General features: G+C 43.2%; 1 protein-coding gene across 1 annotated transcript; it reads right to left on the reverse strand.

The window, feature by feature from the left end:
* Positions 1-1,960: 1,960 nt before the first annotated feature.
* On the reverse strand, positions 1,961-19,708 carry ubald1a (UBA-like domain containing 1a). The gene is made up of 3 exons (XM_062414068.1): positions 19,428-19,708; positions 18,705-18,764; positions 1,961-4,283 (listed from the first exon to the last, which is right to left on the reverse strand). The coding sequence occupies exons 1-3, from the start codon at positions 19,533-19,535 to the stop codon at positions 3,975-3,977; spliced, it is 477 nt and encodes a 158-aa protein (XP_062270052.1). The 5' UTR covers positions 19,536-19,708; the 3' UTR covers positions 1,961-3,974.
* Positions 19,709-22,064: the final 2,356 nt, after the last annotated feature.

A 22,064-nucleotide genomic window follows, 5' to 3' on the forward strand; every position in this document is an offset into this window, starting at 1 on the left:
TGGAGTTAATTCAGACAGAGATAAATAATGTGTTACTGAAATTGGACTCGCATGTTTACATATTAAAGACGCTCTGTTAAGTTTTAAAGCTTGCATTATTACGTGTATCCCTGTGGTTTATCCAATCTTAAATATTATCTTTTAATCTTTTGCAATTGTTGACACAATGCTGTGTTTCACATCAACAACCGTATAATAAATGATAAATAAAAACAGTGCTCCAAAGTGCTACCAGTTTGCAAAACCTCCACAGGCAAACTCTAAGTGACAATATTTTGCTCCAAAAAATATTTTCTAGCTTGTAGATTGTGAAAGGCTGGAAATCCTCCTCCTCAAGTGTTGCCACATTCTGTTACAGATAACACAGTTGACACATACAAATGAAGGTCAAACTAATTTACAAAAACCTCTCGAGTGCTCTGCAGGATCGAAACCAATGTGATGATGTTTACACAAGACGCAGGACAGGTGTACCGCCGGTGAGCCACCTGGGACGCCGTGCTGTGTCCACACCGAGCACTGACCCAGAAAACCAGGTTTTGAGTGAAAAGATAAACTGAATGCTGAACACTCATTCCCTTATAAGCAAATGCAAACTTCCGAAGTGTTGACGTCAGAGCGCGGAGTGATTCAAGCTTTTGTTGGGATCAGCAGTCTGGAGTCGATAGATGACTGGCGGTGACCACAACGGCCTTTTACTGGGAAGCTAAAGATATCACCAAAGTGAAACAGGGAGTCTGCAGATTATTTTGCCGGTGGCCTTGCCGCAGCATTGTCTGAATAAGCAGCGCAGTGCTATCATTAACTTATCAGATCATCATTATTAAGCGATGGCGGCCTCGAGTCTCCACTTATTCCCCTTTTCTTGGACCAGCCCCGTGTGTTTATCGCTATTCCTGTTCCCACACGCTCGTATGCAGAGCGGTGCCCGGTGCCAAGCTGCCGACATTCACCCGAGCCCTCTGACACACTCACAGCGGCTCAAAGTGGCACACAGCGATCAGCAGAGGGTTCCTCTCTTATTTCCTGCAGAGGAAGAAGCAGCTGAGTACAAGGAGAACTCTGTGACCCTCCTTCACCGCCGGCCCTCCACCACCGGCATGTGGGTGTGTGTAAAGTGGTGGGTGTTTATCTATGGTGATTTCGTGCATGCGGGGCAGCTGGTGTTGGTGTCTACGACTGAAAGAGGCAAAGATGGCGACGGTCGAAGAGCTTTAGTCCTTCTTTCTAAACCCTGTCTCCCTCTGCTACGCCACACTGGCTTCTATCTGCGGCCCCTTGCATCTTCAGCTGCCGAGCATCAGACAGGCGGCCTCCCTCTCCGACAGGCAGGGCGAGAGAAAGACAGACGGGGCAGCAGGAAGAGAGAGAGGTTTGTAGAACATGATTTCAGAGTCTGCCTCTGTGACTTTATGAAATCCCCCCCTGCTGAGAGGAAGCCAAGCGTGAGATTATGATGCATCCAGTGTCATTATTTAACACATTGCTCTGCCGTCTCTGGTTCTCTCTCTGACGCACACACACCCAAACACACACAAACACACACACACACACACACACACACACAGTCGTATCATCATGACATATACAAAGAAACAACATCTCTTTCAATGCTAAACAAATTACTATCAACTATATATTAATGGACGAGGTGTTTCCTCTTCTAAAATATCCCAGATACAATTACAGGATATATATTGACTATTATCATATTATCATAGTCAAATTTTAACCATTTCCCCCACCCTAACCGAAAACAAACTTTAACCTTGCTAACTTTAAAAATGTCTTCAACTTAAAGTGTAATGATTCAAGTTGTGTAGACTTGCTTTTTGTCCCCATAATGTGCAAGAAAAACAGATGTTGGTCCCCACAACATAAGTAAAACACAACATGAGTAGTCAAACCCTTTTCAAACTGTAAAGTGCCCAATCTCACACACCCAAGTAAACCAAGCACGTTAGATTGACATACAATATTTATTTAGGTTCACAAAAATGATAAGTTAATTATCAGGTAGTCCACAAATATTGTGGGAATGGTCTCATACAGTCATACAAGGGGGGGAACATACATGAGAAACCATTTAGGAACAGGCCCACCCAGAAACTCTGATTTTACCAAATAAAGTATGAAGCATGGAAAGAAGGATGAACTCGAACATTAGTTTAAATCTAAATAATAAAAAAGGAAGTTGGTTATTTAGTCATTATTATATCCATAATTTTTTTTCCTAATCATCTTTTTAAAAAAAGACCCTCAGCTATTCAAAATATCTCGTTTTACTCCGCCTGTTTTTATTGAATGTAAAAAATAATCCCAACAGGAAAAACTAAAAAAAGGGCAGACCCAGCATTTCAGTATTGCGGTTTGTCAGGGTCATCCCTGAACTGTCCCTCAGCAGTATCAATGGACCAGGGACTGGTCAAAACTTCAAACCTAAACGTTGTAAAAACCCCTCTGTAGTACACTAACTGAGGGTATATATATTTATATATATATATATATACTGTATATCTGAAAGTAGTCTGTAGTGTCCCCAAATCGCTTGTGGTGGGCTCCCCCCAGCTGCCCCAAACCCATTTTCTTCTGTTTTGTTTCTCATATGGAACAAGACACTGTGACTATTGCATTTCTTTTAGCTTTGGGAATAACACCAACCACCCCTCCCTCGCCTTTAACTCCCCCCCCCCCCTCCCATAGACGTGTCTCGACCTCATGTATATTTGCTACAAAAGATTTTACACATTATGAACACATCATGCAAAGTGGCAACTCTGTTTACAAAGATGGAGTAGTCGTGTTTCGCTTACATTTATTAAATATGTGGCCATTTGAAGTTGCGTTTGATTCACTCTTCAAAAAAAATAAAAACCTGAAGTCCCACCCAAGTTCAAAGCCTCCTCCCTCATCCTATCAACAAAAACAGAACAATTAGCATTAAAAACGATATATTACATCAAAACCACGACTGCTTGTTTCGCTTGTAAATAATAACCCAAATCTCCAGTTGACAGTTGTAGTCTGAGTCCGTGTTTAAAACTGTGTCAGGCAAAAAGCCATCGCTGGGAGAATCATTTGGCGTAAACCAGAGAGCGGCTGCTGCCTTTAAGAAAAGAAACCTTTAAAAACATGTCCTGTGTCGGTGGTGGCAATGGTTGGTTTAAGAAGAAATCCCTGATTGGCTGAGAGAAGTCAGGTGACCACCAGGTGAGGTAACAAAAGTCCCACCTTTGACGATGGGGGTGACAGTATGGAGGCGTTTCCTCTAGACGCGTGTCAATATATACTGTAAGAGTGTGTGTGTGTGTGTGTGTGTGTGTGTGTGTGTGTGTAAATTTTTTGATTACAAACTTGACCACCCGCTCACATGCGTACACACTCACACTTTAAGTGCGTGATGATTCTTGAGTCAATCTAAAAACACTGCATTGCGACTTCCTCTCTCCTCATGCAGCGCAGACAGTTGCAGAAACACAGAAACACCAGTGACAGAAAAAACACACTGGCTGAAAAGACGAAAAAAAAAAAAAAAAGAACAACCTTAACAAAAAAAGAAACAGAAAATTAAGTTTGCTGCCTTGAATGTCCTTGAACATCACATAGAATCCTTGGGCGTGACAATTTTTTAATTTTTTTTTTAAATTCAGTTTTTTTTTAGTTCAATAATATTTCTCTTATCTATGCATTTACTTTGGAAAAAACTAACAAAGATTTCTTTTTTTTTTTCTTCTATTTTTGTATTGACGTTTGCATTGGTTTTCTCCTCTTCTTAAATTGTCCTCGTTGAGTTTTTCTTGGTTTGCGTAGTTTCCATCTCTTTCCGTTCGTCCATCCGACTTTTAGGAAAAAAAGACAGAAACACGTATTTTTTACCCATATCTCCTCCCCTCCTCCCCCACCTTTATACCTCCTTTCCTTCCCTTCCCCCGGGGGGGGGTGGGTAAGGGGGATTCTCAGTCCTGTGCGGCCCTTCATCTCTCTGCCTCCATCACTACACTAGCTTTCTGCTCAGTGCCCCCGCGCTGGTTCACACCCGTGGGCCAGGCAGAGCAGGGCTGCGTGGGGGGCTGCCCCTGAGTCCAGAGTCCCTGTTGAGGTTGCGGCACGTTGGGTGAGACCCCCCAGCCGCCGACCTGGGGGGGCGGGGGTGAGGTGGCCATGGAGGCGGCCATGGGGCTGCCGCTGCTGCCGAAGCTCTCGGACGCCTTCAGCCGCGAGAACATGGTCAGCGCGTCCGGGAAGTTGGGGGGCGTGGCTGGTGTGTTGGCTGGGGTGCACATCTGGGAATGAGGAAGGACAGAGAGCGATTAATGAAGATCCAAAACAGGAAAAACACAAGACTGAGAGAGATGGACTTAGACAGGAAATAATTCATAAGTCTTGATGTGTTAAGGGGACTTATGAGTGTGTGAAATTTAGTGCAGCTCAATTGAACTTAAGGGGACGGTCGGGCCTCAAAGCTGGTATGCACTAGACTGAGTGCTATTCTAGTTTATTCTAGGACACAGTAAATGATATTTGGGTTTTGACTGTTGATATGCTGATTAACGATTAAGAGAGAAAATGAGCTGCAGAGTATTTTATAACAACAATCAAATTTATCTGAAAATGCAATTCTCTGATCCCAGTTTCTCTAATGTGATATTTTACAGATTTTTTACTGATTAAATCACTTTAAATTGATATCTTTGGATCTTGGCTCCTTTCTTTAATTACTTTATAACAATGGATAAATAAATAATAAACATTTAGTTGACACAATAAGCACCAGACAGATAAAATAGGATACAAATATGTACAGTACTTGCTGCAGGTTTTGTACAACTTGTCATGTGACTGCAGCACATTCTGTTTCATTGAGATGACAATCAGTGGACAAATCATCTCGCTCATGTAAACACACTGCACCAAACAGTGATTCTTTACAAACATCTATCAGGAAAACCAGACTTTGACATTGTTTAAAAGACGGAAAAAGGGACAGTTTGAAATGAAGGGGAATCCCAGGCGCCCTCTGCTCCCCCCACGGTCCTGATGGTGGTTAAAATGCTTTGTTTACATCCACTTCCCGTTTCTGATTTTAGCAGAGAACACAAACCAATAACAGCTAATTTGCTTTGTGGAAACAGCCAAGTCTACTAAGTCTTATCCCACTCTCCTGAGCTCTGACCTGCTCCGACCCTCCTTTGTGCCAGCGGTGCTATTGTTCCGCTGCCAGGCGTTCCTTTCGGTGACACACCCCGAGCTCCCATAATACGCCTGTGTGCCAAAAACAACACTGGACCTGACACCTTGTACCTAGCATGCCATGTGAACAACATGTTTGGTTGTTTGAGAACAGAGCGCCTTCATCGTCAACCGTCGTCTTCCTCACAAACTCTGTGCCCCGCTTCCTCTTCCGCGTCCCCATCCATTCATGACCAGGAAAACAACCTCCAGTATTCCAAAGGGAATCAGAGATGGTGCTACGTTTAGCTAGTAGGCTTGGCATCTAAAAATAAGAGCCCGGGCCAAGACGGTAACAGGGCGGGCACCTAACATGGCAAAATAATCCTAAATCGCTGAGAATAAGCAGTGGAAGAAAACAGCTTGGCAACTCCAAGGATTAGGATTTCATAAAGATCACAAATACTTGTGGGACAGAAATACAAAATCATCCGTCTACACAACTTTTTACTTAACTAACCACTTAGATTGTGATTATGTCCTTATATCAAATAACTTTATCCTCCAAATGTGATTTTCTTCTTCACTTTGACGATGTCCAGACATTTCCTTCAGCTTCAGGTTGTGTGTTTTAGGACAGAGTGCGAGTATGGGGGGGGATGTATTTTCTGGAAATGGGAGTCATAGGCTCCATGAATCAACCACTGGGAACAGCAGCTGCAGTCCCACATGAACACTGCATGTTAACATGCTGAAGAGGAGGAAAAGCTGAAAAACAGAATTCCCAGCTGACAACCAGATCTCAGATGGACCTGCGGTATCTTATCTACCCTTTGGCTCTGTCACCCATGGTTCTCAGACTGAGCACACAAGCAGCCTTCAGGAGAAAAATAAATAAATAAACAGAGTGACAGGGACACCATTCCTCCCTTGGGGGCGTCATTGGACTACCCTGCACCTTAAAAAATGCTGCGGCTTGCAGGTTGGTCCTTCGAACAATGCATCCTGAGCTGGGCCCGGGGTTCTCAGGGTGGCATGCTGTTATGAAAGGTGAGCGTGTCCACTGTGCACTCTTGACAGGGAACGCTGGCTCGTGTCTCTGAGGCCACATCCTGCGGTAAAGAGACACCCTGGAATGCTGAAGTGACCTCCGTGATGCTTCCTGTTCCTGGCGGGCAGCGCTGGGCGTTACTGGTTGGATTTCTCAAACCTTGTGATCTGTGTATCAGTGGCTCTCTAGTAGAAAACAATTCCAGAAATGCTGACAGATTGTCAGCTGAGACCTTTACATCTGACTTACTCATGCATGGACACATACATGAATGAGCACGTATACATTTACAGCTGCAGTCAGCTGAAAGACACCGCATTTCCCTTGCACAGATTGTTAAGATACTTTGTGGCTTCTGCTTCACATAGACCGAAACTAGAACGATAAGAGAGGGAGGCGGAGGACAAAACCAACCTCAAACACCTTGTGGGCGTCTCACAAAAGCCCACCTCGCACTCCTCCACTCGTAAAATAACACAAACACTTCTACTGTATGTGTCTGTAGTCTGAGCAGGGGACCTTGGACAGAAACGTGTCTTGTCTTCTGCCAGAGTTTGGGTCCTACTGCTTATCTGACACTTTGTCAATGATAAAAGCTTCAGCAGATCCCAGAAGTGTCTGCATCAATGTTATACATAAATAACAGATATCTCACTGCACAATAAATAACCTGTAGTAGTGTTATCTTTTGATACGCAAGCAACCAATCGCGAGTCAATCTCAGCTGTCAATCATGACGTCTACGCCAGTTATTAAAAAGTAATTAACTAATTAAAACAGCAGTGAGATAAAAACTACCAAAAATTACCAATATTTTCTCACTGTGAACTCAAGTTTAAGTGTCATGCCGGCAGTATTAGAACACCTGACCTGTCTGATGCCAGAGCAGAGAAAAAGCAGTGGTAAGAATGGATTTGGATTGATTTCCTACACACGGATTAGAAAACTACTGCAGTAGAACCCAGGTTACTGTGTCTTTACCCTTCCTGTGTACTATGGAGCTGACTGAGTCACAGATTAACTCTAGCTGCTCCGAGGCGAAGAGTAAATACAGCATGAGCCCCTGAGGCTGGTGTCTGCAGATCGAAGTTCAAATCCAATCGGCTCTCAGACCAACGACGATTTCTGAAGTCACAACACGAGGGTTAATGATTCATTGGAGAAAATCACTAACTTTGTGCACATTCGCAACAACACACTCACACACACAAGTTTCTTGAGCATATGTGCAGTTATGAAACTAATATGGACAAAGGCAGGCAAAGAAGACAAATTTACACAATTATGCCAATATAATTTTGCCAAATAGCAATATTACAAAAGTCCAATGTTTATCAATATATTGCTTATGTGATGCACAGGGAAATAAATGATGGACTTGTACTTTGTAAAATGTAAATGTGAGATTCTCTGTCCAGCCTTCAAAACCAGCCTTTAAACTTGAAAGAAGCAACAATTGTGATCATATGACAATTTGTATGTCAATATCATTTTCGGTAATATAACCCAGCCCTAGGATCTCAGTCAAAGGTCACAAAAGTGTCTCCGCTTTTATAGTGTAGCTGTTTCATATCTTTGATATCCAAATCTGAATTCTCATCTATTGCCCTTTCACTCAAGACTCAAAACAGAAGCCTATTTTATGATTGTGATTAATAAACAAAGCCTGATTTATCTGTTGCCGAACATTTAAATTGTTCAGAGAAGAGAAAAAGAAATCTCTGCATCGGGATAAACTTGGGCCTTGGCATTTCTTTTCTTCCTCTGGTTTTTAAGCCTCATTTCCACATAAGCATGTTATTTAAAAGTATAAAGAAAAACATACATGAATAAGAATATAACAGAGATTTAAGATGGTGTTATATTTGATAAATAGCAATTACTTGTAATCCCACGTTTGAATCAAATAATATGGAAATAATCAATCAAAATGATGTTTCTGGCTGCATCCGTATCTGGGAACAACTGATCAAGGAAAAAAGGAAAGCACATGCAGCTTCAGTTTGCCTTGAGAGTGCCTGTCATTTCAGGATTAACGCCAGAGGGTCCACTGAGGTAAACCTGCTTCTAAATCTCATCTGATGTCACTGTACTGTGTCACAGTAAATTGTCAAATTCTAGTCCTCTCTCCAGAACAGCATAAGATGAGATGTGCGAAGACTGCAGGCTTTGTTAGTCAGTTAAAAAGCCTGCAGGATCATTTAAATTCAATTCCCAGTCAGAACAGCACGAAAAGAAGCACTGGAGGAATATCTTTGAGGTCGTACAGTGTTAAGAAACACACGCACACGGTAACAGCAGTTGTGTCAAGGTGAGGGCCTTCAATAGGACAAACTCTGTGTGTGTAACTGCATCAGAAAATGTGTTGCAGCAGCCATTTGTTCAAGGTCTACAGATGGAGAGACAGGGGGGGAAATAAAAGAGACAGCGAGACACGGTTTGTGTTCAAAACAGGGCTTACAGAGAGGTTGTCATGGGGATGGTTGTTATGAGGAAGCGGCACAGATCTCCTGTTGATGGGATGGAGCTGAGGCTGGCTCCGGCTCCGCGGCCCCGGTGGCCACAGAGACCCGGCCCTGTGCGCCCTCTCTTCAAGGCTGTTTGCTGGGCCCAGAGGCCGGGGTGGGAGGGGGGGCGCATGGCTGCGGTGAGGCTCAACAACCTTTCAACAACCCTCCGTTTGTGTACATACATGTGTGTTTGTCCACAAACACAGATGAGCTGAAGCTATTTCAAGTGAAACCGACCACATTCCTCGGCAGCATCGAGCGTGTGTACGTGCCGGCTCGGAAGAGAAGCTCTCTTTTTCCCCTTACATATTTGTGCAGAGGGTCCAGACCAGGACAGAAACATTTAATGACCCAGAGCGAACTCCTCCACTTAACAAGCACCTCAGCGCTGAACACACACACACACACGCACAGATTAATCTAATTTCACACCTTCTGGATGTTTCTTTCCAGCTGTCACTGGAATTTTAAGCCAACTTTTGCATTAAATTAAGCTGATCTGATCGTTTCCACCTATTCAAAAGTCTTTGCTTGAGTTGTTTCTGACGAGGGTTGGTTACCGGAATCCGTTGGCAATCAGGCATCTGTTCCTACCAAACAGAACTTGCAACACAGAATTCAGGGCCTGAGCTACGTACTGAAATAGTTTCCCCGCTTACAGACAACTGAAACATCGCCGCACGTGCCAAGTAAACATTACACTTAACTCTTTTGGCAACAAACTCTGTAGACGGCTCTGGCAGCATGGAAAGTTAGCCCACAGTTAGCTAGCGGCTCCCTCAAACTTGAATCGACCCAACAACAAAATTCCACAAAGCTAAACGGTTGAAAGTGTGGTTGTGTTTCACGTGAAACTATTCGCCACCAGGACATGCAGCAAATGTTTGAAAATACTTCCATCTAAACAGGGAAACATGACAAACTCAGCACCTGGCAACACAATGGATACATTGGGGAAGCTCTGTCTTTGACTGCTTGTGTGACCCCCATGTCAAATTTAGTTTAAAAATTACTGTGGTTGTCTTAGGTTATATTTATCATGTCATTTTATTGTGTTCATTTGCTAATAGTTTAGCATTTATTCATTGTGGTATATTTAAGTTTAGCAGACTTGAAACTGTTGAAAGTTAATATATTCAATTTCAACTTCCAATTAACCCGTCGCAAATAAAAAAGCTGTTTTGGTTCAGTCACTGTTAAAAGGATCGATTTAGCAAACACAACCTTATTTCACTACCCTATTCAATCTACTATATAATCTTTGTAGTGTTTGAATATTTTGAGTCGCATGCATTTAAATTAGCACAACGTGACTTCGGTTGAAACTCAGCTACTTTTCTCTTGTTCAGTTCCTCTGTTGTGAAATGTGTCTTGAGCCTGTGACCCGTTTTGGTTTCTCCACCTTCTCCGTCGTTCTCTCACTTCCCGCTCCGTCCCGCCTGTGGCTCGTACAGTTCACACATTCTTTGTCAGCACTTGCAGCAAACTGTGCTGAGAGATCTGTGAGACACGAGGGTGACGGCGATGCGCACCGCCTGATGTCTCCGTTCTCATCCCAATGTTCTTATGAAACCTGGATCTTCTAATTTGTGGATTTTAGGTATTATTCACAATACAGGTCGACAGAGACTTTTCAGGGAGTCTGTCGGGAACAGTTCCTTCACTCCAGATCATCTATGAGCTTGCAAAATTAAAACAAACCCTATAACTGTCAAAACAAGACCAGGCCTCATGGAGGTGAACTCTGAGATCAATTCTCCTCCAATAGGAGACTTAACATATTCTACATCATCACTTGAGTCAGTAACTGAGAGTGGAACATCATGTAAACATATCTAATGCACTTTTACACTGAGAATTTCTTCTGTTTTTATTATCAAGCACAATTGTGCGTCTGGAATCACATGTTCACGTCATGTTGGGACACTTACGATAATGTTTCCTTGTTTTGGGCACAAACTCTCGACTCCAGCAGCCTCTTCAGTGTTCACAGGATCCAGTCAATCAAAAGGGCATTTAACTGTAATCCTTAAGCCAAATTCTTTTCCATTGAAATTGCTGAGCACTATTAAAAGGGCAGCTCAGAGGTATATGGCTGCTGTTCAGCAGTGAAAATGTAACCATACTTCTTAAAACAACTCCTTGTAGTTTGGCAGTGTTAAGGTAAATGTAGCACATACACAAAGGTGTCAAAAAATAAACCTTCCTATTTATGGATAACACAAGATTTTTCTATTATTCAAAAGTCATGCGGTTTGTCAATTGTCCGACTCTTTGTTTCTAAACTTCATAGTTGTTCCAAATGCTTGAATAGTGACCTTCTCTCTAGGATTTTCCGCCACTGGTTCAGGACAGGCTTTCCATTCAAGGGACCTGCATGTGCAGCTGCTTAGTAGAACAGCAAACAGGAGGTCAGCGGTCAAGTTTTCTCTCAAAGCGCTTGACTTACATCAGGTTACTATGAAATTATGCTAGAATACGAAAATATGTGACTGATACGACAGCTTTTTAACAGGATACCTTTGTGAAAAAAGGAGGCAAACGGTGAAAGAAAGAGGTGGGGGAGCTTTTAGTAAAACAGGAGCTGGAACAAAGCGTAAAGAGAAAGATCACACGACATAAACCATTAACTTTACATGACTCGGCTCCCCTGTTAAATATTTATAAAAGCGAGAGCTCTCATGGTGAGTGTGTAGCGTAGCACAGCTTTTTGCTGTTTCGGATCAGCAGCAAATGCAACCTTGACCTACGACTAGCATGGCAACTATAATAGAAATAGTACTTAGTATTTACCTTTGCATTATTCTGTATCAACGGAAATGCTCTATTCTGTATTACTGGAAATAACATAATAAAAAACAGCCGTTTTAGTGTGTAGGAATTGCTACTATTATAAAAAGAATATGTTAATTGTTATTAGGACTTTACACCTGAACACATTGACCTTTGAAAAGACTTGAAAACTCATAGGTTCCACTGGAGGTTTGCAATAAAGTGTTATAATATTAGTGCAAATACTACAAAGTCTACGTATTTGAGAGGTACTCTGTACTGAACCGATTTTATAAAACAGTCCAGACTTCCACCCATCCGTTTACCAACATGCTGTCTAGAGCTGCACGTGGAAACCTGCTGATCCTTTACATCATGGAGGTTCTGCACCTGTGTCACTTTGTCATAGCATCACACACCAGAACCGGACCAGCAGCTTTCTGTGTCTGTGTTTTCTTATCCCGTCACACATTGCTCACCGACAGGGAGGCGACACTCTGGCTTTTATGACGTGACCAGGTGTCAGATCTATATGTTTCTTTCCCGAAACAAAATGAAGGAGGCCGACAGATGCTGGTGAATACTTCAAGTGGCCGCCTCCTCACCTCTGACCCCCTAACCCACCTTCCTACATCTGAGCCCCAGTATGTGAGTATCTGTGTGTGAGTTCAAACTGTATACACACATACACCCAGGGACACGGGCTGGATCTGAGCTAACAAGGGACTCGGCTGATCATTAGCCAGGCTGGGCTCTGTTTCCCTATGTTTTTCTGACACTGGACAATAAAAGAAAGACTGAGAAAGAAAGAGGAGGAACGGAAATAGAAAGCTGCTGGGTGATGGGACGGAGTGGGGCATGTGGTCTAATCGACCAAATGCACACACTGCACTGCTCAGTCACAACAATGGCTAACAGGCTAACAATAGGTGCTCAGTGGCCCTCTCGTATCTAGAAAAAGTGCTGTCAACTGGTAACAGGCTGGCAAGAGAAACTACTGGGCCGAAGGTCAACGTGAGCAAGAACAAAACAAGATTGCTGTGCAAAGGCTCAAGTTTAGCTTTGCAAAAGATATATTTTCTTCAGATCAAAATTAAGGTTTTCTTTCACCTCACATGCAATTCATACGTTTTCTAATTTGCCTCAGATTCTGTTTAAACCCTAAGCCATTGCAGTAGAGCACTATCTAGTATGGTTTAATGCGAAATTGCAAAGTTCCTCAGTGTTGCTGTGACGAAAAGAAAACGTATTTATCTGTATCTGCTGAATTCTGAACAAATAGAAAAACACAACCAATGATAGTTTTTTTTTTGCAGCAGATTCCTAAATTAAGAACTCGGTTTCACATTACTGTTATTACAATTCAATTATCTTGCCTTCAGTTTCAGATCAAGACTGGTGAGGGGAGGACAGGGACGGACAAGACTGTGGAAGGTTGCAGCACAGAAAGGCTGGGTGAGGGACCAAAGGGTCAATGCTCTCAGGTCAGCTGGTGTGAAAGCTTGGCTGCAGTGCTGCAGCTAACCTTAGAAAGCAGCCCAGTGAGATGTAATGTGACAACTCGCTCTTTATGCAACAGACGGTTCCCATGTGCTGTTTGTGTTCCCTGAGCCATAGGCCTGAACCCATTGTGTGCCTTCCAGTGTACTCTGTGACTCCAAGAACCAGTGTGAAACCTAATCTAACTCCAGCTCATAAACACATCTGGTCCTCACAGTCATCCCACATGGATTCCCATTCCCTTGAGTCCCTTGAGCCAAAGACTCTGTGTATGTGAGAACATGGCTGTTTGTGTGTGTGTGTGTGTGTGTGTGTGTGTGTGTGTGTGTGTGTGTGTGTGTGTGTGTGTGTGTGTGTGTGTGTGTGCATGTGGTTAGACTTCTGGGAAGCTGTGCTTTTGGAAACATGCAGGGCAACACGCTGGAACATGCAGGGCACAGGCCGAGCCTCTTCAGATGTGGCAAACTGCCTGGCATGGCTGTAGAGTACACTGGTACAGACACACACACACACACACACCCGTGGACAGAGAGAGAGAGACACCGATGCATGCACACTCATTAACATCATTACCAGATCTAGACGTGATTAACTCTGAAATCTGACCCACACTAAGGGTATTATAACTGCGCACACACACTGACACATATGAAATCACACCCAAACAGTGGAAAACTGGATTTCACCTCATTCTACACTTACTGACTTCTGCAAGAAAAGTCTGCAGCAAGACAGAGACACAAAGCAGCGTCCGAGTGAGCCCATGTCAGAATACAGAATACATGCATATGATGCAACAACTGAAAAAAATCAGCAAGGATAAATGATCTCAGGATGAAAAAGAGGTAACCTACATGTAGAATGCCGAAAAATATGTCAATTTGGAAAGACTACGAGATTTACAGGCTTTTGGTGATAAGGGTAGATGCTGATGTTGACATGCTGTAAACAAAACCATTTAAGTCATATCCTGCCTCCCACCAGCTCTGCTCAGCCGTCACCCTTCGCCTGAATTTTCCTGCTGTTGTGAAAGCGTCCGACCCGAACTACCTCTTGCTGCGTTCTTCAAATGTGAAAGGGGAAAGCTGGGAAAATTGTCCTGACCCAATTTTCCAAATAGTTTGAAGAGTTCATGTCTGAAAGCAGTTTAAGAAACAATCAAAGTATGTTTTAATTAATGAAGTTATCTTTCCTCCATCTCTAAGTTTGGTGATAAACAGTTAGACAGGCAAGAGAGAAACAGGAGCAGTAAGTCGTCCATGTTGTCACGCAATGATTTATAAAGGTAATTATTGCTTTGCTCGTCTGCATGGGCGCTTGTTACACTCCAAATCTAATTTGGACGAGATCCTACATGAATGAGAGTTTGGCATTATAAAATCCTTTTGTTAAGCCACACCCAGACACCACAACCGAATGTTTGTAGTTACTATAAACAAAAGCACACAAAAAACTCCTCTTTTCTCCTGGTGGGTGTTCATATTGCCAGGAAACGGCCTTTAAAAACCACCTCACGCCCACTTTTATCACTGGCCCCGCAGTGCCCAATACCATCCGGCCACGTCACCGCACCCGAGCAGTCAGAGCTGAAGGTTGCCCTTCATAAAATTCATTCAACCTTGTGCGTCATGCCACTAAGAAATGGTTATTATAACACAATTAAAAAGTATCATAGAAACTATGGAGCTACTTATTCGTGATTCTCCGGGTGGCCGAATACATCGTTGTGCTCTGCAGCAGAAGGAAAGAATTGAAAATATACGGATGGATATTGACTTACTGTTTATAGTGTCGTTAATGTGCTCATCTACACCAGACAGGGCCTCATCCACGTAATCAGGATAGTATTCCTTATATTGTAATGGGTCTCTTGGAAGAGAGGGAGCGGTTTCTTTGTCTGTACTTCAATACAATATGTCTGTCTCAGAGTGAGAGCAAGAGGCAGACATAAAGTAAAAGTGAAGAAATGATTTCAAGTGGGAAAGGAGAATGTGAAATATTCTTTAAATGGATTATTTTTATTACCCTGACCTACTAAAGACAACTCGACTCCAGGGCTGCCACATGACGACCTTGGTGCTGTTTCTTTATTAGTCATAACTCGAGCAGAAATTACACACATGTAAACCAGGCTTTGTCGGCTTAGTCCGCTCCCTTTCCAAGCTCAGTCACATGTTCCCAGACAACAGTGGAAGTCATCCAGTGGCGGCTACTTCCTCTTCGGTGGTCACATGAGGATTCATTCACTTTATTGTGCCTGTGTGTGCCCCACATGAAGAGATGCAAATAATGGAAACACTGACATCGGCTTGAGCACACAGTGAATTTTAAGTGGTATTAGTGGAGAATCTTTTATGCAAAACGTATGACATGCTGTCCATCTATGTTTGTAAATTTATGTACATATGTGCATGCATAACCTGGGATGTGTTATTTTATTCTTTTCTTTTTATCTTTTAGTTGTGATAATTATTAGCATCATCACCATAATCATTATTATTAATATTAATATTATATTGCACCATCCTTCATTAACCGAAAAATACATTCTCTTTCCAATATTGTTCTACACTGAGGCAACAATGTGTACATAGAAGAGCATTTTGGACAGCTGGCATTCCAACTGTGTAAGGAGATATTGTAAACACCTTGTCAGAAATAACTCAGACTTTACAGAGTCGATGCTTTAAAATGTGCTTGAAACAGCCCTAGAATATGCATGGAAATTCCATGTGTGAGTGGACACTCCGACATGGTGTGAAGGTGGCAGCTGCTTTGAGCATGTGGCTAAAAACAAGAGGACGAGGACTGGACACAATTAGAAACAACTCCGACAGGAAATGTAGACGGCAAATTGAATTCTTGAGCCTGATGTTTTGTGTCCCTTTAAAAGAGAGACAGTAATGAAGCTTGCGAGGGAGGTAAGATGAGTGAGAGTGTACAAAGTAAAGAAGGAGACAAGGGTGCTATGTTTCTTTTAGAGTCATACCGGCCCTCCTCTGCTGTGAAAGGGTCCATTTTGGGCCGGTGCGAGCGGCGCATCCTGTAGGAATGTGGTGCGGTTGCCGTGTTTGTGTGGGCAGTGTGTGTTTGTGTGTGTGTGTGTGTGTGTGTGTGAGGAGGAGAAAACCGGGAGTACACAGGGAGGGGTTCCATGAAACAGAAATGAGGTTAAACTGAGTTTAGGGCCTAGGTGTCCATCTGAGAACACTCTGTAGATGTACGCATTGGTGACCACATTTGAGAAACACACGGATACCCAGGCAACTCTCTTCGAGGCCACATTCATAAGTTGATCACCCTGAAACACATATTGCGTGCATAAACACAAGTGAGGGAAAATAAATAAACAGGCCTAAATGCGTGCCTGTGCAGAGATTGTAGCTCTTTCACATCATGTGCCAAAGCAAAGGCACTCCCCGCGGTCCAGGATTGTTAATGATAGGAGCTTTAACTAAATCCTACAGTATTCACAGCCTTACAAAAGACTGTACTGGTGTGTGGACTGGTTAACCTCACAATTTGATATTCGATACAGGGCACCAACCTGTGACATACAATGCACAAATGACGTATTAACAATAGTGCACGTCAAACGAAATCAGACTTGGCTTAGCTCACAAGGCGAACGCTAATTGCTTCAAATCCCGACCAGACCAGTTTTGTTCAGCGAGGAATAAATGTATATATTAAAACAACAGCACTTTGGAATCCGAGATGGTTTTCTCTTCCGTGAAGCCGGATTTAAATGGGAAAGTGATCTGCTGGTACCCCCACATTGAGGGCCACATACATACATGTGTGTTTGGGCCTCAAAAAAAGACAATGGCCTATACCAGCTCGCTGAGCAGCATCCACAAACCGTGTGACCTACATGACGTCCAAACCTGACCCGCTGCCAAGAGCTGCATGTCTACAGGCGATCTGCTTGGGCCACCGGGGCTGGGTTGAACTGAGGCTTCTAGCCAAAAAAGCCATCTTAGTGTTGTAACACAAAGCACTGACGCAACATCTTGAATCACAGTATTGCAACTTAAAATGATTCCCGTTTACTGTAAACTGAGGTAAGAGAGGACAGAGAGAAAAAGACAGAGGGTGAGAGAGAGAGAGAGTTCAGAATGAGAGCGAGAGCGAGAGAGAGAGAGAGAGCGAGAGCAAGCAAAGTGGATTAGATTTGTATACCAACGTACACTGCGGCCTGATAAGCTGCAGGAAGGTTGGACACGCTTGCCCTCCTGTAGTACTGTTGTGACTCACACACAAAACACCCACTCTGTGCATGCACAAAATACAAATGTACGCATGTGAATTACACAAGCGAAAACACAGACGCGCGGCCATATCAGCATGTGTAAAAAAGAAAAGAGGATGTCGTTAACTCATGATTATGCAAGAAACTGCCTCGAACAATAACACCACAAACACTCCTAGGTGTTCCGCGTTCTGACCTTCATTAGCCAGTCTCTGCAGCAATCATGCTCGGCCCTGTTCAGCGGACAGTTTATTCTCTAAATTGAAGTGACACATCCCATGAGCTAAATAGAGGCTGCTGTTGTTTACTGATCTGATCATAGGAGGGTCGGATTTTCTTTATTATAACAAGGCTGTGACGTTAAAAAAAAAGGGGATTCATCTCACTGTGAGCCATTTCGATGCTATACTGTCCCAACTCTGAGGATATAAAATGTCACCCACACTCAGATAAAGCAATACAAAAATGAAATCCTCCTTCACCAGTCCACCACCCTCCTCTCTCTCTCTCTCTCTCTTTCTTTCTCTAAAGGGACAGAGATGGAGCCTCAATAAACGATTTTCATCCAAAAATCCCCTTACATCCATGTCAGACTCTTCCGGAAGGCAGCTGTTGCTGGATGCTGCCATGCATGCAGCTGCAAACAAAGGCTTGTGTGCTGCCAAAGTGGGCTGCTGCTAAAAGCCCAAACACTGCTGGTGTTTCATAATGTCCAACCCCTCTGTGTGTGTGTGTGTGTGTGTGTGTGTGTGTGTGTGTGTGTGTGTGTCAGCTGAATGTCTCCTGCAGCCCTAACGCCTTCCAGTTTACTCTTTACCGATTTAGTCTGCTCTTTAGTCCCCGATGCATGTCATCCAGAGAGGGGGGGGGCAGTAACAACCGAATTACCCATGGCAATTGCAACAGCACAAGGGGTCTATTTGTAAGAAGTGACTGTACTCTTCCTGGAAACAGATTTTTTTTTGTCTTCTACCCAGCAAATGAGAGGCGCTTCCTTCCTTTATGCACCTCTGTCGATCCAATGAGAAATGTTGAATTTCATATATCAACATTAATCACTTCCACTCCCTCTTTCTCACCGCCCCCTACACACACACACACACAGACACACTAGAGAGAGTGAGTGTGTACATCTCTCCCTCGGTGTGGCTGCTGCTGCAGCTGCATGCCTGCCTGTGTTTATTTCTGGAAGCTCACAACATGGCCGACATGTGCTTTGTTATTGTTATTACAACATCATCCCTGTCGGCCTATAAGGGCCGTTTATCGCCCCATCCCACCCAATACAACACAACAGCCTTAAAGAAGCACCATCTGAAATGTATGATTGATGCAAAAGAAGAAACAGGACAATGAGGAGGATTTTAAAAGCTTGTTATTATATATATATATATATATATATATAACCCTCTTCCTCCCCCATCGTCGTCGTCAACCCTCCTGCACTCACCATTTGATGATGATGGCCGTATGGAATATTTGTTTCTTGGAAAAAGGCACTGAGGGCAGTCTACAATGAAAACACAGAGAGGATTAATTGTATCATCATTATCATTGTGCGTGTGGCAGGTTTACATGAAGTCAGAGGCACAGAAATCGACGATCGCCACTCGTTTTCACAGTTGACACAAATACACGAGCTTAGAAACGGGATCTTTGGGATTTGGATCTATATTCGCCTCAGACTACAGTTTAGTAGGCTAGTCGATACAACGCGGCGGTCATCTGTATTGCGTAACAGCCGTCGCTGGCCTCGCCTGCTCGCCGCTGTCATGTGTCGGATTACTCCATTTAATCTGGAGTAAAGTCTAATTGGATGTGCTCGGCTGTACGCTTCGCCCCGCTGCATGCCTGTGTGTCCCCTGCTGATTCAGCCTGGCTAAAGCTAAACAGATACTTTAAATAGAGCTAACAAACTTCTGGCTTCAGGGAGGAACACACACACACACACACACACACACACACACACACACACACACACACACACAGCAGAGGGCTAACACTGCCGCTTTGTTTTTTGTGTTCGCTTAAAAAAAAAAAAAAAAAAGTAGCCAGAGGCAGACTATGACGCTAGGCTACATTTAATGCTAACGGTCGCTCGCAACGTAAACACACCGGCGCCATGTTGACTCCTAACCTAGTTTTGTCCTCCCTTGTTGTGTTATTGTGTTACCTCGAACTGCCAGTGTGCCGCCTGTAGAAGCTGCTTCGCCTGGTCTGCCGCACAGCCCGCCGTCAGGACGAACTGGTTAATCATGACTTGATGTTTGAGTTCATCCATTTTTCGACGAAGCCCGGTGTCCTAACTCGCGGCGGCTGGCTCTGGAGCTCTCTGCGTGACTGGTCCTCTCTAGGTTTCGCTCGTTCTTCTTCAGCCCAGTTGTATTCCGCTCCCCTGCCTTCAGTCATCCACCATTACAGCCGGTTGAGCAAACACAAATATTTACTGTAGGAGCGGTAGTGGAAGGGAACGTTGCGTGATTGACGGGCGGGCGCAGCCAATCAGGGGTGGAGCGCCGCCGGTGGGATTTGTATGCTGGGAGCGGAGGGTCTCGGAGCGGCGCGTCTTTATCCGACCGATTATCTTAATAACTCACACTTAAAGACACGTTGACCATCCATCATTCACCACAGTGACCGTCTCAAGCGTGGGGAGGACGCGTGTGCTACGGGAATCGCTGCCAAGCTCGCCAATCCCCGCTGGAGGGATCGCGGAAAGGGTTTGTTTTGGACTACAACTCCCGTGAGCACCCGCTTTGTTTGGAAAGCTGCAGGAGGCCGGGTTTTTGTGAACGACGGCCGCTCTCGTCCAATTCCCCGGCGCGCTGTGTCACCATGATGCCAAATATGGTAAACAAAACCCACCGTGGCCAATCACATCGCTGTGAGTTAAGTTGGGGACAGGCCGACAGCCATAGTGGTGCACACACACACACGCATGGCGCACACAACCAGCGCAGTGTAATTGTGTGGTTGCGTAAAGCAATCAGAATGTATTTATATAATAAAAATATAACCACAATTCGTGCCATAAGACTCAAGTAGGTGCGATATCCTCTGCCCTTAACCCCCAACTGGGAAATAAAAGACTGTAGAACTGACAGAAGTGCAATAGACGTCAAGTGCAGCAGAGCATGTCAACAAAATAACAATGTTTACATTCATGAGAAAAGGTGAGTCAATATTTACAGTATTTCAGAATCATCTTTATTTGCCGTGTATGCGTACACTACACATACAAGGACTTTGACTCTGATGTAAGTGTGCTCAGTGTGCTGACACAGATTGAAAATTAACAATACAATCAGCTGCAGACTACAAGGAACTATAGCACATAAACTACTATGTGCAAGTAGTATTTAGACAAAAGAAAATGTCCGATGGAGTTGCAGGGAGCAGTATTGACATTTGTAGAAGTAGTTTACTGCATATCAGTATAAGCTATCTAGTTGTTATCATATTCCACAATCAGCTGCCACCACGATCACAACCCATGACCCACCATCACGATGTGCATGTGTGCGTCTGTCTATGTGCTCAGAGGATAAGCTTTTAGATTAGAAAAAGATTAGAAAACTTTATTTATCCCAACATGGGCAATTTCGTTCACAGTTTCCAGTCTCACATAATAAATTACTTAATAAATACAATAAATAGCAATAGGAGGTAGACAAAAACATATATCAAAGGCAGTCCAACACACACATTTAACTCACAATTCATTTCAGCCTGTCAGTAACAACCACCCTGCCCCCGGAAACAACCAGCAACACTTTTTGGTGATAATATCGTTATGTGTACCAATTGTCAGAAGGTATGACATATAGATGCTTAATCAGTAGTTAAATGCATAATCCAAATTTTACTCAGTTTATATCCAGCTAATCTATATACCTCCAAATTTCAATTTTGCAACAATGAACCAGAACGTTAAGATGCTTGCAGACATAAATGATGTAATATCCAGGTTAAAATAAAGAATATTTAAAAAGTTAATAAGCATATCATGATTAATGTTTTGCACTAAAATGGCAATTAAATGGCAATCTATGATCATAATTAACACAAAAAATAGGATAAATGGCCAATACACTAGATCAGAATTATTCAGATGTCCTTGTCTAATAAGACAAGGAGGTGTTTGAATACTTTTTTTAAAATACACAGAAATAATAACAGACGGAAACACACACACACACACACACACACTTTTCTAATTCATTAGGGTTAGCAAAGCAGGCTGTGTGTGAACGAGCCCTCACATACAGCTCTGAATTGTGGGTAATTGAAATGTAAACATTCCCTTATCAATGGCACGTTTGTAGCAGAGTGAGCGAGAGGATGGAGGAAAGGTGGGAAACAGAGACACCTGCTGGTGAAAGACGGTACTTGAATGAAAAGTCAGCGTACCAGTGCGTGAATTTGGGGTCATGGACACGCACGGTTATAAAATCATATTTCTATGTAATTGATAAACCTGGAGTGTTCGCACCCCATGTTTTTATTCTGAAGTGACCGTGATATTTTGATATAAATGATAGAGTCTTGCTGATGTCATTGCTGAGTATATAGGATTGCAGATTTTTTTTTTCAAAAATATTATTTATTTCATGACTTAACCATTGTAGTGGACTCTGACATTTGTTTTATCAGGAATCCAAATATCCATATATAAATTTGCAATTTCAATCTGATGCTTTTTCTAGTTCAGGATGGCTTTCCAACATCTGTTCGTGTTCAGGGAAAACAGATGATAAATAACTACAAAATGCATATGGATGTGCTCGCCCACTGTTGAATAAATTAACAA

The sequence above is a fragment of the Platichthys flesus genome, chromosome 20, assembly GCF_949316205.1.
Source record: "Platichthys flesus chromosome 20, fPlaFle2.1, whole genome shotgun sequence".
NCBI lineage: Eukaryota > Metazoa > Chordata > Actinopteri > Pleuronectiformes > Pleuronectidae > Platichthys > Platichthys flesus.

What these genes read in the sequence shown, in the direction of transcription:
- ubald1a (XM_062414068.1), bottom strand. Translation starts at nt 19,535, where the DNA reads ATGGATGAACTCAAACATCAAGTCATGATTAACCAGTTCGTCCTGACG. An exon ending in CGGCACACTGGCAGTTCGAG is followed by an intron (nt 18,765 to 19,427) that starts GTAACACAATAA and finishes TTTTCATTGTAG; the next exon opens with ACTGCCCTCAGTGCCTTTTT. An exon ending in ACGGCCATCATCATCAAATG is followed by an intron (nt 4,284 to 18,704) that starts GTGAGTGCAGGA and finishes CCTCATTCCCAG; the next exon opens with ATGTGCACCCCAGCCAACAC.